At 43.8% G+C, this 16,720-nt stretch overlaps 1 protein-coding gene across 1 annotated transcript; it reads right to left on the bottom strand.

The window, feature by feature from the left end:
- Positions 1-10,487: 10,487 nt before the first annotated feature.
- Positions 10,488-15,684, bottom strand: ppp1r3aa (protein phosphatase 1, regulatory subunit 3Aa). The gene is made up of 4 exons (XM_061762459.1): positions 14,724-15,684; positions 14,109-14,161; positions 13,931-14,010; positions 10,488-13,005 (listed from the first exon to the last, which is right to left on the bottom strand). The coding sequence occupies exons 1-4, from the start codon at positions 15,461-15,463 to the stop codon at positions 11,089-11,091; spliced, it is 2,790 nt and encodes a 929-aa protein (XP_061618443.1). The 5' UTR covers positions 15,464-15,684; the 3' UTR covers positions 10,488-11,088.
- Positions 15,685-16,720: the final 1,036 nt, after the last annotated feature.

The following is a 16,720-nucleotide window of genomic DNA, read 5'->3' as shown; positions in this document are numbered from 1 at the left end:
TTCCGTTTGTGGTGCGGACAGGAACACCCTATTCAAGATGTTTACTGTCATATAATAACTATTTAAACCATAGCTTGTGTTTAACATAACACAATATAGAGGACTTGCATTATTTAGCGCAACTGATAAAAGCAAGCAGGTGTGAATAACTGCTTTATTGGGATTTTACACATGTATATGGGACGTAAATGCGAGCGTGTTTTATAAACTTAAGTGAGGCTACCGCGAGACGGCTCCAACAGCACCGCTGATAGTTCGATGATGCCGATGCACATCAGCATCGACATCATAACCTCCTAAGCTCCTTTTACAGGTGGGTTCATCTCAGAAAGCCATGCGAGGTTATCACCGGCGAGCCACAATCCCAGCCGTAATGAGCCTCGGAATAAGAAGGGATGGCGGGCTTAAGCTGAACCCTCATTTGGCAGCAAATCAGCTCCGACTCCTACATTTGCTGCCGCTTAAGAAGCTTGTTTGACAATCCTAGCTTTAAGTAGGGCATCTGATCAAGAAAATGGAACACTCCCCAGTGGACGGTATAGCATAGTTGCACATCCTGCAATCTTTTTCTCCACTGCCACGTTGATGTAGAGCCAACTCCTGCTTCAGGTGTATTGGACCGTGGCGGGATGTGATATGCTCTCACTCTCCGTGTTGCCGGCTAGGTCCTGTCCTTGGCTCAACCTGCCCCCAAAACGAGTATACATTTGCATGCATTAGCGCTCTCCCGTGGCTCGCCCGTTACCCGCTGTGCCGTCGAGCCTGATTAATGATCTGAGCGCACCACTTCTCGTGGCAGCCGAGTGGGCCCGCCTGCCTGCTCTAACATCAAGGTAAAAATCTCAATTTTGGCTCTGACTGAAAGAAATCAATGCAGCAAATGATGTTTTGAAAAAAGAAAAAATTAAAAGGAGAAGAAATAATGTTAGTGTGCTGAAATTTGGTGATAAATGACGCATATGGAAACCTGTTTGAGCATTTATTAGATATCTTTCATATTCAGCTTTCGGGGCATAGTACGCTCTTGTCGAGTAGAATGACTAGGTCGCACTAGGAGAATGACTGCACATTACTCGTAATGATTTTTTTTACGCTGCCACCTTTGGCCTACCAGGATGTAATTAAACCTCATTATGAAACTATTGCGCTGCACTAGCAACACTACCAGGCCTAACAAATAAGTGTCACACTGGGTAGCCTTCTGGATCCTACTACTAGTACAAAAATGCCCACTTGTGGTTTTGCTTCACTAATAACATGTCTTTGTTCTACTAGTATGACAAAGTTGTCCTACTCGTGTGCTGAAAAGTGATTCAGTAGTGGAAGACAGTCATTCTACTAGTGCACCTTCGTCATTCTACTAGGTGCTGAATTGTCTTACGAGTGAGGACAAGGAATACGTGCGAATGGTAGCTCCATCGAGCCATCGCATGCAGGGATGTGCTGCCTCGGGCCCGTCACGTTTGACATATGTTCGCATAACGTTTGCTTTGATTGCTCTCACGCTCGCTCGTTGCCATTCGAATAAACTGGAATTCAGCACCAAGGACAGAGACAGTGAGCTGGCAAAAAAAAAAAAAAAAAAAAGACTCAATTGATTTTCATTTCAATTAGATGAATTGTTTACTGAGAGGTATTTCCAGAATTCATTATGCGGCCGCAAATGCTGCCTAATGACAGAAGACAGTGAGCATCCAATCCCTTTGAGTCAGGAGCATTGACTTGGCGGGTGCAGCTGGAGAGCAAAATGGTGGGGGAGTGGGATGGCCTCAGTCCAACAGTGCAGCGGGCCAGTCTGACATAACACAGCGTAAACGCACTTGAATGACATTTTAAGGACCTTTTCAGCACAATATGTAATCCACGCTGCTCTACATTTGTACCAAAAAAGCCAATCGGTTTTCATCGTTATTCAGCTATCGCGACTTCAGTGATAGGCTATTTTCTTTTCCTCGCTGTGTGGCAAATGCTAACAAATTGATCCACCTTGGTGCTCATTAACCATTTGACATTTACGTTTGAGGACGAGGAAGGGAGGAAGGTTGGGGGTAGCCGTGCAAACCCCTGGAATGCATCTGGCTCACCGTGTTCTTGCCAAGGATTTCATCATCTTGCTGTGCGGAAGACATGCAAACCTCGCATGTTCTTGTGCTCAAATGGAATCCCCCCTCACCCCCACCCCCCCCCGCCCCCCTCACACTCCCCCTTCTCTCTCCCTCACCCCCTCCCTGCTTTTCTTAAATGAGGGCACACAGAAAGATGAGGGAGGGACAGATATGGGATATGAATATATTTAATTTTGTCTGTGTGGTGAAAATAAATGGGCGTTTCATCTTATACCCCGCCCCCCGCCCCCGTGTTAACGTGCAGGCTTGTGATCACTCGCCCTCTATTTCCACTGACACAGTTGCCGCCTGCACTCATTTGAACCCACTCAAATATGTCAAGACTGAAGCTCAGTTGTAGATCACGAAAATCACAAATCGATTTTTCCCATTGAAATGTCATTCATCCGTTGCAGCCCCCACTCCGAAAAAAAAGGCACAGACAGCTATACTGTTTATTATCTTAACTCCTTCAGCTCTTCAGTGCAGCTCTAATATTAGTCCTTCTTCACAGAGGATAAAGACTATATGACTGTGAGTACTATTATATTGTCTTTCTACATGTGTTGCTGCACTTTGTGTGTTCAAGCCATTGTTTAAAAGGTTATAGCACCGCAACATTGATGCTAATTAGCATTAAGCTAGCAAGTTTAGTCACTCGTATCTAGAGGCACCACTATGCTGTATAATGACTGCAAGACAGAATTACTGAGTGTTACGCAGTGTTGCCATGGAAATAGGCGTACAGTTATAAGTAGTGGGTATGATTCGTTACCATGGCGAAAGGTTTGACTTCGCCAAGTTGTGTTGATAGTGATGGGAGACGGCCTCCGGGTGCCGTTCACACACACAAAACATTCCCGGGCGATGGAAGCTGATAGTCATCATGAGATCTATTCATTCTAGTTCTGTTTCCCAGGCACATTTGATTACAGCGTAACTGGACTGACTGACACATCTTTGGAGACATTTGTTATCTCCTCACGGGAACGGTAAATGAGAGGGAACTGGGGGTCTTTGATGATTGCGATGCGAGGCGTTGAATAATCATCACCGCCTTGCCGTGCCTTCATCAGCATTCTGCTTAGATCGGTGCACCTGATTTACGTCACACCCTTGCAGTTGTGTTTGTGTATGTTTCGCAGACGGGGGTGGGGGGTGGGGGGGGGCTTTTGGTCACCAAAACAGGGAAGAAAAACATCAAGTGGAAAGTAGAAAGAAAAACAGACAAAAGAAGGAAGGAAGAGGATATAAAAATGCCAGCATCTCTTCTCTATGGTTGAGATGCAAAGACAGTCGCCATGGCAACACAGCAGTCCCACTGTAGGTGCCTTTCCCTCTACGCCTTCTCTTTGCCTGCTCTGCTTGCCAACAAGGTATACAGGCAGCCACCCCCGAGACTCAGTTATTATAATTTGTCGTCTCCGAGTGGTTGGCAGTCACCAGAATGTATTTAGCTTTGCTACAAAACCTGGACTGTGATTAGTAGAACGTGGACATATTTTTTTAGTTTTATTTTTTTATTAGTTTTATGGCATAATCTCAGAGCTGATTCACTACAGAATTTTGTTGAATCGCGTATAAAAAAAAAAAGGAATAGAAGTAAACAAACGTGTTGGTTTGCCATGAAGATGATTTTCATTTTTTAATTAATTGTATGACTATTATTTCAGAGCATATTCTGGCAAGACTTCAAACAAATTCATAAAAATATATTATTGAGGAATTTTATACATACATGAGAATGTCAGCAGTCAACATTTGAGCTTGGAGGAACAGGAAAAGTCATAAAATAGTGCTCAACTTTTCACATAAATTGCTCCTAAATTCGCTCAAGCGCACACAAATTTTACCTGCCTGCTTTCAGAGCTTTTTAATAGACACTCCTCTTTATCTTCTGTCCTTTTAATCGTTCTAATCTCCCTTATGAACCAGAGGAAGCATGTGTAAAGGGTGTTTGGGGTTCAGCTGGAGTGTGATGTGTTTAAAAAAAGATTAGTATAAAGAGTCAGCGAGAGTAGTGAAGCACTTAACAGTATTCCCATAAGCTGACAACAGCAAGCCGAGGTGCTGTTTCCCCTCACCTGTCACTCAAAGTCAAGCCACTGGACTTACTGTAGACTTGCTCTGTCTATCACACACACACACACACACACACACACGCAGCCTAACTTACTGTCACGCATTGACACACAATTACAGCACATCGCACGCTGGTCTTCACATTTCACCAGCCTTGTAGGCAGTGTACCATAACGGGCCTGTCTCCCCTCACACTCTCCTTGTTAGCGCAGAGAAAAAGAGAAGCTAGCAGGGATGGTGTATACACACACACATATATATATATATATATATATATATATATGATATATATGGGGGTATGGTGAAGGAGCCAGATGGGCTGTCATGGAAAGACAAACCTCTGCACGGCATATGCCACCGACACACTGAAGGAGAGGAAATCATTCCAGTGGCGCATTACAACTGTTCTGTCTCAAATGCTCTTCTTTTCTTGTATCATACAGTGTCGAATGCAGCAGCTGAGAAATTGCATTTGAGGGGGTGAAAGACAAGATTCCTTTCGAGAACACTACATTATGACTTGCTGTGCAACCTCTCTCGCGCTCACTGATGAGGTAACATATGTCCTCTCCAGTCGTCCTGTTAGCTCCAGAGGCAGCTACACTGTTGACAGCCACCATGCTGTTTGTCCCCGTCTGTGTATCGCTCTATTTTGGAGTCCCGCAGAGAACATTACTGTGACCCGTGATACTCTCTAGGAAAGGTTTGTACTTTCTTTATCATGTAATTTTGCATATTTTTTGATGTGATGTGTTGAAGGAACACATTTGATAGATCCTTAAGCACCATCAAGTATAATGCCACAAGTGCACCGTATTCATTCTACTAGTGTGCTAGTTTGCCTTAACAGTGAGGACAAAGGGTACAGCAGTACATAGACCACAAACTTGATGTCAAGGACATCGGACAAACTGCCCTCCATCAATGAAACTTCACTCACGGTACATGCGAGACCACCTCGCAATCGACTTACTTGCTGGCTCTCCCTCGCTATGTCTGTCTTTTCTGCCCTAGCGCGCCCCCTACAGTCATAGAGTGTAATTTACTAAACAAACACGCAGGCCAAATCCACTCTTAGTATTATTATTGTTATTATTATTCAGAGACTGCAAAAGTAGGTAATCCATTGCCACAATAGGAACCCAATTTCTCTTATTACAAGCTTGCATCGCATCCAAATGATATTTTAAGGTGGACTTAAGGCATAATGCCGCTCCCCCCTAGCATTGACGAAGAAGCTATTCAATTCAAGGTAATCATGTTTTTTTCATAGATGGGATGGAGAGTGCTTCTATGCAGGTCATTGGAGTTGCATTAAGCTTTGATTCAAGTAGCAAAAATCATGTGTGTGTGTGTGTGTGTATTTATACTTGTCATACAAAGACACACAAACGCAGAAATGAACTTGTTGATTTGCAGGGGCACGGCTGTAAAAATCGATTAAATTCAGGTCACCTTCGTACACAGGCACGCGGTGTAGCTACCTCGTCTGTGTCTTCCTTCTTTTCTTTACATTGTCTTTTGCAGACGTCCATCTGCTCCCCAAGCACTTTTGTGCTTTGCATTCACCCATTTGCCTCCTTTTATAACCGCTCATCCATTGTCTGTTGCAAGGTGGGCAAACACGGCCACGAAAGAGGCACATACTCTTTACAAGTTGAATTAAGTTCCCAATAGATGCAATAATAAGTACCCACGGTGGTCCGTCTCCTAATTAAAATGCTGACTGACTGTGTTCTTCATCAGACGTGAGAGCAACATCAGCGCCTGATTTAAAATGCATTTTGATTTGTTTTGACACCTCAAAAAAAACAACATTTTTTTTTAAAAAGACACGTATTTAAAAAGCATGCAGATCATCACAGCAAAGTGAGGATAACGTTGGAAGGAAGAGGAAACTCAAGAGACAGAGAAGAGGAGGGGAAGAGGGGAAAAAAGGCAAGTTGAGGCGAGGGAAAAAAAGATGAAAGTAGAATCGGATGAGATAGACACAATCTGCTCCATGCGTGACCTTTTTGCTGCAAAACAGACGGGAAGGGAGAGGAAGCTTTATGAGCTGCCAGCAATATGGCGGATTTCATTATTGGTGTACAGCAGGGACTCCCAAATTTAGGTGTGTGGGTATAAAAATGGCATAAAATGGATAATTGTATCACTGATGAAAAAAAAACCCCAAAAAAAACATTTAAATCACATTTTTAAAAAGGTTTCTCAGTTTCTAGCAATACATTCTAATAAAACAAGATATTCTGTAGAGGATTAGAGTTTTTCTTTCTAGGAAAATGCTTCTCATTTGTGAAAGCAGGAGCAGATATATTAATGTTGAAAATAATCCTAAACTGCAATTGTCCAATAAGAATCTCAAATGAACTAATGTGTCCAATAAAATAGGAAATAATAAATGACATGAAACGGCTGACATCTTTTGTTTTTAAGAAAGTGCAACTGCTGCATCTGCATTCATGTTTCGTGTCGATGATGTTCCAAAGCATAACACACTACCCATGACGTCCGCTGGAACAGAGGCTGAGCCACACTGCATTTGTTTATAGATGAGAGCGAAAGGCAGTTCCACTTCTTGCTCCTTATCTAATATGTTCCGTGTCAGAACGCAGTACGCCTCTGTACGTACTGTACTGTATATAACCCTCCACCGCCGTGTTCCTCCCCCACATGGCCTCGTTACACTTCGCAACATGTGAATCGAGGCGTCACAAGCGCACGTGCGCATATGGCGCACCGAACATGACACACTTACTTGGCAGCAGACTCCCCCCCCAATGAATCACCCCAAAAAAACACAAAAAAAACAATAAATAAATAAAAATCCGTGTGAGGCAGCGGTAACCTCTGCCATAAGTTAGATACGTAGTTACAATTGGATTTTCACAGGTCAATAAAAGACAAAGGAAGCAACAAATACAAATAATAAGAAAATAAAAACCATAATTTGTATGCAGTTTTTGAATGAATAATTAGGTAGTTTGTTTTTGTATGTTTGTTTTTAGCGGGTGCTATCAGTTGTCACGAGTTGCTCGGAGTGAATTCCTTTGTTCAGTGATTCTCAAAGTGTGGTACGCAGACTCCCTCTAGTGGTATGTGAAAGAATCACTGAATGAAGTGTTCAAACTGTGCAAAATGTTACAGTAGCTTAAACTTTTTGTTTTTGTTTGGTTTTTATCCAGTAGTCTACAGTACATCTGTTAAGTACACTTAAGTTGTATTGAACTTTTTAGTTCAATATATTTGAAATTAATCGTTTAGAACGGTTTGTTTTCAAACATTTATTTAGGTGTCCGTGTTTGTTCCTTCCTGTTTTTGCTGAGCCTTGCTGTCCTTTTTTTGTTTGTGTTAGGCAGGCAGTGATACCTTTAAACTTAGACAGTTGGTACTTACCACAGTACATCAATTTATTTATTTTTATAATGTGCACCCATAAATTCTGGCCATTTGTGTGACATCCTGTTGATGACAAAAAAAAATCCATTGTAATGTTTTATCATGGTAATAAAATAGATTTAGCATATTAGACACTAGGAGAGATTACTGTAATTTTCCTAGTATGCAGCCTGGATACTTTATGTCGCTATTTGGTTTATAAAAGCGCCACTGGTTGTACCTAACTAATATTGTGGCATCTGAGTGTACGTCATAGTAGTGCCATTTGCAGCCATATGGCAGCACACTGATAAATCCCCAAACAGGCTGCAATTAGTGTTGGTTGGGAGGTGTCGGTGTCCCACCTACGTCCCACCCTCCGAATGCCAAGTGTCAGGAGCACCAGCAGCTGGAAGCTTGCCTGGCAAAAGAACCAGAGGACATCCGGGCAACGTTGAGCGGCCAAGTATAGTCCAGTCAGGTGAGGGGAAGATTCCATCCATCCATCCATCCGAGCCACAGGGGGCGAGAGTCGGAGGGGAGGGGGAGCGGCGACTAGATTGTTTATCCGTGTGTCGCTCTTTGCGTCACAAGACAGTTTATTATTTAAAATGACATCTCAAATCCAGGATTATGCAGATGGAGTCAAATATTTGCTTGAGGTGCTTTTTGTTTGTATCACTCGAAATCATTTCGCTTTGAGTGGGACGGGTGATAAGTGAGGCTGCGGGGACATCTGCAGGAAGATAGTGGCGTTGCAACGTTTTTAATCCTTTTGAACAAAAACCCTATATATATATTTTTTTTTTTTATCGGGGATGTGCGAGTAAAGGAATAAAAGGCGTAATATTACCAAAGCAAAGTTGCATTTCAGTTGCAAATTCACTTAAAAATGACTTCCCTTGTTAAACTTTGACTTTGATATCACAATAGTACTACCTTATTTTGGAAAATGTTAATTCTCGTAAGATTATGACATTTTTTTTTTTTATCCTGACAAAATACACCTTGTTTTTGTTAAGATTGAAACTTTTTTTTTTTTTTCCCACTTGACTTCCTTCTCATTGCAACTTTTTGCATTGGCGTGAGGATTTTAAGGGTTCCTTGTAAAATTGTCTCCTATATAAAGGGATCCTGGATCCTAGAAGTTGTAACACCCCCCTTTTTTTAACATTATTAGTTATAATACAGTGGACGCTCTCATATTTGCAGTTCAGCATTTGCAAATGTCTCTATTTGCACATGTCATTTTGCAACTGAAAATGAATTAAAGATGTTCTAGAAGGCTTGTCTGGAATTTCATTTTATTTTTTTTTTGAAGCAGAAGCCTGAAGTTCTCGTTCTAACACTAACTGGTTTCTGGAACTGTTCATAATTCCCTTCATCGTGACTAAAATAAAACAGCCCCAAAGCATGATGCTGCCACCACCATACTTCACTCTCAGTAGCAATCAAAACCTTTATTTTGCCAGAAATTAAAAACCCATTGAAACGGAGGTCTTGAGGAATGTTGTTCTTCCGTATTGGGGATGAGCAGTGTTGTGTTTGCACCAAATATAACTTTTGGAAAAACCGCCAAAAAGTTCAGCCCTGGTTTCATCAGCTCGTAAAGTATTTTTTTTATATCGAGTTTAGCAGATTTTGATAGCCATGCCAAAAAAAAAAGTTTTTTTCTATTCTGGATTTTATAGTCAGGGCAGTGCATATACTGAAAGCATTAGCTGCACTTCTGAGACCTAAGTGATCCTTGATATACTGTTCCGCTATTTTAACACCAAACGTCATGCCAAAGCACTCCAGTATAAATGCACTTGCATGCGCTGGCACACTTCGCCATGCTCGTGATAAGTTCGATTTTCATCATGACATCACTCAGTTTCGAATCCCAATGTGGTGGTGGACTCTGTCACATCTGCTCCTAGCACATCATACCGTGTGATTTGTGGAAAAACAGGAGCGGGCGCTTTCAGGAGTGGCCTTCTGCCATCCGTGCCAACGCTGGCGAGCGGCCATCTGCTGCTTTGAGGCTGCCAAGCGTGGGATCGGCGCCCGTTTTACAAAAGGCCCCCATACCCCAGATTGGATCAAGTGACTGCTGCTCAACTGCTTTACCACCCACGGTGTCGTGGAATGGCGCACTAGTTGCAACACAAGTCCATTTTGAGTGTGTGATGTCATAACGAAACATAGACAGGTAGGTTGATAAATAGGTAGATAGATTGATCACTACCACTATTATATATAAATGACACAGAGGCTTAAGCCCATTTATAATCCGTTTGACAGAAATTGTTTTCCTATAAATATGACAACCTAAATATTTGCGCGGTGTGCTAAAGGAGTGCTTTGACATTAAACGGAAAGTGCAACCTCTAAGCAATTTTGTCATTAAGCCCTGCGATGTGTCATCCGCAGAGTCTCCCACGAGAAGCCGTGATAAAATGATCTGCTGTTTGCTGGGGAAGTTTTACTTCCTTCCAAGTCTCGTCGACAGGCACTTAAAGCGAAGCGATGGATGGCTCCTCAGGGACAGAAGGCGAGGAGGGAAAGTGGCTTTCTCATTCTGTGAGCCACTGAGGTTCATAGAGTTTATTTCATGTGAAATGCGGGAGGGTGGGGGGGCAGCAATGTTGTGAACACAAGATGTTCCTTTCTTTGTTGCAAGGGAAACTTAATTGCCGGTTAAATGTAAATCAGCAAACCTGCATTCAAAGACGGAACACAGCCGTCAATGGCGGTTAGTGTGTCATTAAAACACATTCACTGCCATTGACAGCTTGAGAAGTCAAATATCCATGTTAACTGGGAAGGCTGGCAGTGAATGAGTTTCAAGTGTTCAGTCCATCCTTGATTTGTTTTGATTGCCATCAGTGTGGTTTTAGTGTTGGATGTTGTGGCTATAAACGGTTCAAAAAGTTGGTGTGACCAATAATTTACTTTATTCAGGAAAGCCAGACAACCACTACAATAGTTGAAAAGTAGGAAAGACCAAAATACAGATATAAAAATCACAGAAAATGTTACAAATAGTAACATTGGTGTTATTGCACCTACCACTGCAAAAATCTTACCGAGAATCTTTGTCTTATTTCTAGTTAGTTTCAATAAGACCCAACACCTAAAAAGTAACTTGTTTTTAAACAACTTTCACTTGAGCAAAATTTCACTTGAAATACTGTAAGTAGAAAATTTTTTCATTGTAACAAGAAAAAAACCGTACCGCGCTGACAATTTTTGTTCTACTTTATTTCAAGTAAAACAGCTTGAAACAAGTGAAAATCATCTTAAAAAAAAAAGTTATTATTTAGGTGTTGAGTCTTATTTTAAGTGTAATCAGATTAGTTTTACCTAGCAATAAGACAAATATTCTTGGTCAGATTTTGAGTTTTTGCACCTACTCCTACTTCACTATGTGGCTGTGTGATCATACACTATGAAGATCAAGTACCATTAATATATTGTAGTGTTATATTTCACACACACACATTCTCACACACACTGTATCTTATGTCGCTATTCCAACCTAGCTGACGATCGCCTTGTTTGTTGCCCCCCGAGGGCTCCTCCACTTGTAAAACCACCAGGCCATTGAAAACATGTAGAGCACGAAGAACGCCTGGAACTCGTACAGGACGACGACGACGAAGAACCCGGAGACGAGCAGGCTGCAGGTGACGATTCTGGTGATGTGACTCAGGATGTACAACACGCTCCACCACAGGAACGCGCCGGACCCCCTGGCGGGACTGCGGGTGGGCTGCCCGGTTTCTTCTGTGGAGATTTGATTGCTTCCTGCTGGATCACGGCCAGTTTGACCGTGAACCCTCCTGACCAAATCGTCTCCAATTTGTCCTCCATCCGATCTAGACTCAATCACGGCGAGGGCTTCCGCCACAATAGGCTCTGATTCAGTGCTCCTTAGACAGGTGTCCGCCACATTATGGTCTACCACTAAAGGGAAGTTCACTATGTCCACGCTACTTTGCTCCTTTTGGCCTCTCTCTGATGACTCAGGTTGGTTCCAAAGCTCTACTGAGATGTTCTCCATTGTGGGGTTGAAGCCTTGTTTTTGCGAATGTGTCAATAAAAGATTGTCATCGACCTTTTTTGCTGATGGATCTATGAGGCCTTCGTGATTTTCTCTAATGATTGAGCTCGTGTCATCTCCTAAACAGTTGGACAAGACGACACGGTCACCAAGCGCGGCCTTTTCCTCGGGAAGGTGGCCAAATTCTTGACTGCGATAAAAAGTTTCTTCCAGTTTAATGTCCTTGTGGCGCATACGTGACGCCACGCCTTCAGTCTTTGATTCCACACTTCCTATTTGGTTTGGATTGATTTCATCTGCAGGTTTTATTCCGCGGCTTTCGTTTGACTCAACTGGGCTCTTCGCCGTTTGATTTGCACTCGCGTCGTTTTCCTGAGGCTTGACTTCCTCCTCTTCCGTAGATGTGACAGCACGCATACAGTTCATTATGATTCCGTCCTCGGCTCCTCGTCTGGCAGCGTCCTTTGCGCCGTGTCCGATCGTGTCCCAAAATGCCACCGAGTCATCCGTCGCATTGTGCGCGCCACCCGTGTCTTCCCGTGAGATCCTATCACCGTCGCGACCGGCATTCTCAGCCTCTGCTGTCATGCCCGTTGTCGTCGACTCCCTCGGGCTTGTTGCTACGGCTTCGTCTCCTTGTATTCCTCCTTTTTTCCGTTCTTCTCCGTGCTTGTGACACTCACTTAAACTGTCAACAGAGCCACAGGGCGCGAGCACTGCCCCCGCAGAACCGCATTCCCCGAGAGTGGCAGCGACTCGGTTTTCACCTCTCGATCTCCCACCGCGTGTCTCCGAGGGCTGGCGATCCTCGGCGTATGAGGAAACGTGAGCCGGCGAAGCGTGTGACGGCGCCTGACCGACAGCTGAGGCCGCCGAGGTGGCCGGCCGTGCATTCGCGGGTACCTGCCGCTTCTCGCTCGTCGGGGGGACCGAGGCCGCGTTCTGCAGCCATTCGGACTCGGGAACGCCACAGTTGTCCTCGTAGCGAGGCCCGTGAATAAACGCTTGCCATACGTCACATACAGAGCTTTCGTTATCAGGGCTAGGACCTTTCCCATTAAGAAAGGTTCCCCAAATATCATTAACAGACAGCGCACCTTTTACATTTTCCTCTGATGCCTTTGACAAGGTCACTTTGGCTCTTCCGCTCCAGATATTGTCCATGTTCGAGCTCACCCACTGCTGCTGCTTATCATTGTCCCAGTCCAGTGTAATCAGTGGAATTTGGTGATAGGTGAGTACTTGTTTCCTTTGCCGTTTAAGCAAGAATTCCCCCGAGGGCTGGAGGGTGCTCATGGGGTCACACGAGGAAGCTTGCCCCCAACTCTGGGAGAAGATTTCCTTCACGTGCGCCAAGCGCGCCGCTCTCTGCCGGCTTTTTAGGCTCGCCACCTGTCGGCGAGGCCACAAGTTCAGAGTTTAAGCAAAACATGTACGCTCCAAGCACTGCAAAAGAGTTCAACAGCGTGTGATTTGTTTTGCTCGTGAGGGTCAAGGGGAATTTGACATTACTATAGGAATGAATGTCCCATTTATTATTCTTAACATACTTCCAATTGTAGGTACACCTACACAATACATACAAAAAAATAATGCTGTATCGATTGACAATGTTGTCGTGTTTTTATTACAACAATATGTCTGTCATCGCTGTGGTACTTTGCAGTGATGTACTGCTTGTTATTTATTTATTTATTTACAATATATTTAATAACATAAATAAAATTAAATGAACAATCCGGTTTCTTCAGTTAGTACACAATGCAGTACTGTTTTAACCACTGCAAACTACACTCTCAAAAATGGACCTATTTAGGGCTGCAACAAACCATTGTTTTAATAGTCGGTCAATTTTTGGATTATTATTATTTTTTTTTTTTTCAATAAATTGATGTTTCGGATGAAATACATTTTAATTTCCATCCCTTTATTAAAAACTAGGACATTATTATCACAGTGGAGAAAAAGCAAAAATACAACTTGATTATGAATCAGTTACTTGTTTTGTCCATAACAGAAATGTTGATCGTTATTTCCCAAAGTAAATGCCGATGTTTGTAAATGTCTTATTTTGATTAACCTCTAAACGTATTGTTAGATTAATACTCTTACACAGATCATGTTTATCATGAATTTAATAAAACATTATCTGGTCTCACGATATTGCAAACGTCAAACTAATCTTTTGGTGAGTGTTTAAGCCTGTTTTCTCTGTATAACTAGTTCTAAACTTACCAGTTCATCATTTTTTTTTTTTTTTTATTAAACACAGTTTATTTAGACATAAACTCATCATAAATCCAGAAATTAAACTTACCAAAGGTTTACATTCGGCGGGGGAGAATAACCACTGACTCTCTGCCCTCGTCTCCTCCGCTTCACTCGCGGCCTCGACCTCTGCGGGGCGACAAGGGTCAAAGTTTAGCGGTGGGGGGGGGGGGGGGGGGGGTTGTCCTTTGACAAATGCATTATAAACGTGACACATGCAAACGCACCTGCGGCACGTGTCGCTGTGCCCATACTCTCCTTTTCCTGTGCGCTCACCCTCCTGTAATAGCACAAACATGCACACATGTTCGTCTGCTGTTTATGACCTTCTGTATTCATCTTCTCCTCCGGTATAACACAGAAGACAACCACCAATGATGACATTTCAGGACTTAAATAAAGTGGCTCTGGTTATGTCACAGGCACAAAAAAAAAAAAAAAAAAAGATGGCCCCATATGATCCCATTTTTATTACTTGTATTTATTGCATACGTCCGGATTAACACGTAGACACAGGAAGTGCATGTCTGTCTCTATCCACAGTCAAGAGAGTCTGACAACAACGCCATATATGGGCAAAATAATCCCCCACTGCAAAGTTATATAACTGCATTTGAGTTGACAGGCAGAAAAAAAGCTGCGGCTTTTAGCCCAAAAAGCGTTTTTAAACACAAGCAGTAAGTCGAGTAAAGACGTATACATGACACGCCAAAAGTGAGGGATATTCGGCTTTGAGGTGAAATTTCGGGATGAAGCGGAACTTGACAGTAATGACCTCGAAAATGTGTTCCTCCTGAAATGTGCCCACCCAAAGTGGACGATCCCAAACTTTTGTGTGTTACCTGTTGGCTCTGAAGCAGCTCCTCTTCACCTTCAGGCCGCCGTTGTCCTCCTGCACTTGTTGCTTCACAGGACTCTTCTGGTGGCAGAACACGACATAGTTCATCTCCTGGTTGTTAGCCCAAAATGTTCCCGCCGACGTCTCGTAGCGCAGGCAAAGCTCCACTCTGGTCCCCTCTTTCTCCAATGGAGGAACCACGGTGTACCGGAACGTAAACCGATCTGTTTTCCTATCACTCGATCCAGGTACGTAGTCGGCCAGCAGGTCAAAGTAGCTTTTCCAGCGGTCCAGGGTGATCCTGGCATAGACGGATTTGCTGAAGCAGAGGTTGATGACCCGGACGCTGCCTCGGAGTGTGGTGGTTCCCGGGAGGAGCTCCACTTTCTCCAGCTCCACCATCTGCGTCTCCAACCGCCTCTCCAGCTCCTCCTCGGACGAAGGTGCCGCAAAGAGACACGACAGGTAGAACTCCTCAAGCGGTGGAGCCTCACTCACGGTGTCCTCCCCGTCCTCGGCGGCGTTGACCTCGTCGTACTCCTTGACGGACACCAGGTCAAGGCCGAACGCGTCCGCGAACGACACCTTCCTCCGGACAACGGGCGGGGGTTCCCATTCGGGTTCTTCCTCATCCGTTGTGCAGCCCCAAGGAGAGAAGGCCTCCATCCTGGCCTCTTCTTTGCGTTCCTGCCTTCCTAAAGACACCCTGTCCTCCTCCAGGAGTTGAATGGACAGAGCCTCCATGGCGCGCGAGTGTCTGGGAGCCGGTTGTCGGCCTGTCCCGCCGTCCGTCTGCCTTGGAGGGTGGCGCAGGGGACGCTGGAGAAGGGGCGAGCAAAGGAGAGGGGACGTGACTGGACAGATGGAGTTGGGTTGCAGCTGAGTCCGGGCCAGGCCTATTAATAGGACACATGCAGCTCAAGCCGACCCGGGGCCCCCATTGGCCATTCGCTCCTTTATCCCGTCACAATGTGTTTTGCTAGCGACAAGAATAAATAAATCCGAACACATCTTATATAACGCCGCTCTGGACGTGACAAAGCTGACGCCCGCGGGGCTGATGCGAGCATTCCATTAAAATCCAAACAAAATGACAACTTTCCGTCCTATTATTAGTAAGACATTTTTGTCCTCGAGTCACCCCAAATCACAAGATCCTACATTTCCCATGATGCATTATTTGTATGGCAGGGTAGCCTTCAAACTACAAATGCACACACTTTACTGTTCTTCTCTCGAGTGACAGTGCATCACCTCCTTTTTGGACCAAAAAGGAGAGATTAGTTTTGTTCTTTGTACACCAGATTAAGTCCCGAACGCGTTCAACCATGTGAAGTTTAATTCAACTAATCCTCGATATGCAGTGCGACCGTCATCCCCCCCACCTTTAGGGTTACAGTAAATCTTGTCAGTTGACTTCAATGCGAGTCACACAATCCCTCACAGGTGGCCTCTGTCCACAAAAGAAGACTTTGTTCTGGAGCCAAATGTTTCCCTCTAATGACTTTTAATGGCCTATTTGCACTTCAGCTATTATTAGGCATCATCATTCCTTTTTCCCTTGAGTGGACTAATATAGCCACCAATGTTCACTACCCGAGTGAAAGTGGTCTGAAATCACTACTTATGTCGAGAATGTGCCGTTTTAATTAAGAAAAGGACGTTTTCCATCTTGTCCCATTGAATCCACACGGCTTGTAATTGCATTGCACGATGCATAGATGGCGCTGTTTGATCACAATGCAATACAGTCTGTTCCAGGGGTGCTACAATACAAAATCACGAAGGTTATTTTTTTATTTTGACGTCATATAAATAGTCGAATCAAACAAAACATGACACCGGGCATGGATTTCATAATAATCTCCAACGATTGGTGTGGTATGAAATCATTGAGCTGATTGTTGCAAGAAAATGGAAACTTCCAATAGAAACGTTTGGGCCACTACTGACTGTTATTTGACAAATGGCCACTTGGTGGCAGCAAAATACCACATTTTA

This window comes from Phyllopteryx taeniolatus, chromosome 22 (genome assembly GCF_024500385.1).
Source record: "Phyllopteryx taeniolatus isolate TA_2022b chromosome 22, UOR_Ptae_1.2, whole genome shotgun sequence".
NCBI lineage: Eukaryota > Metazoa > Chordata > Actinopteri > Syngnathiformes > Syngnathidae > Phyllopteryx > Phyllopteryx taeniolatus.
This window is presented reverse-complemented; position numbering and strand designations above follow the sequence as displayed.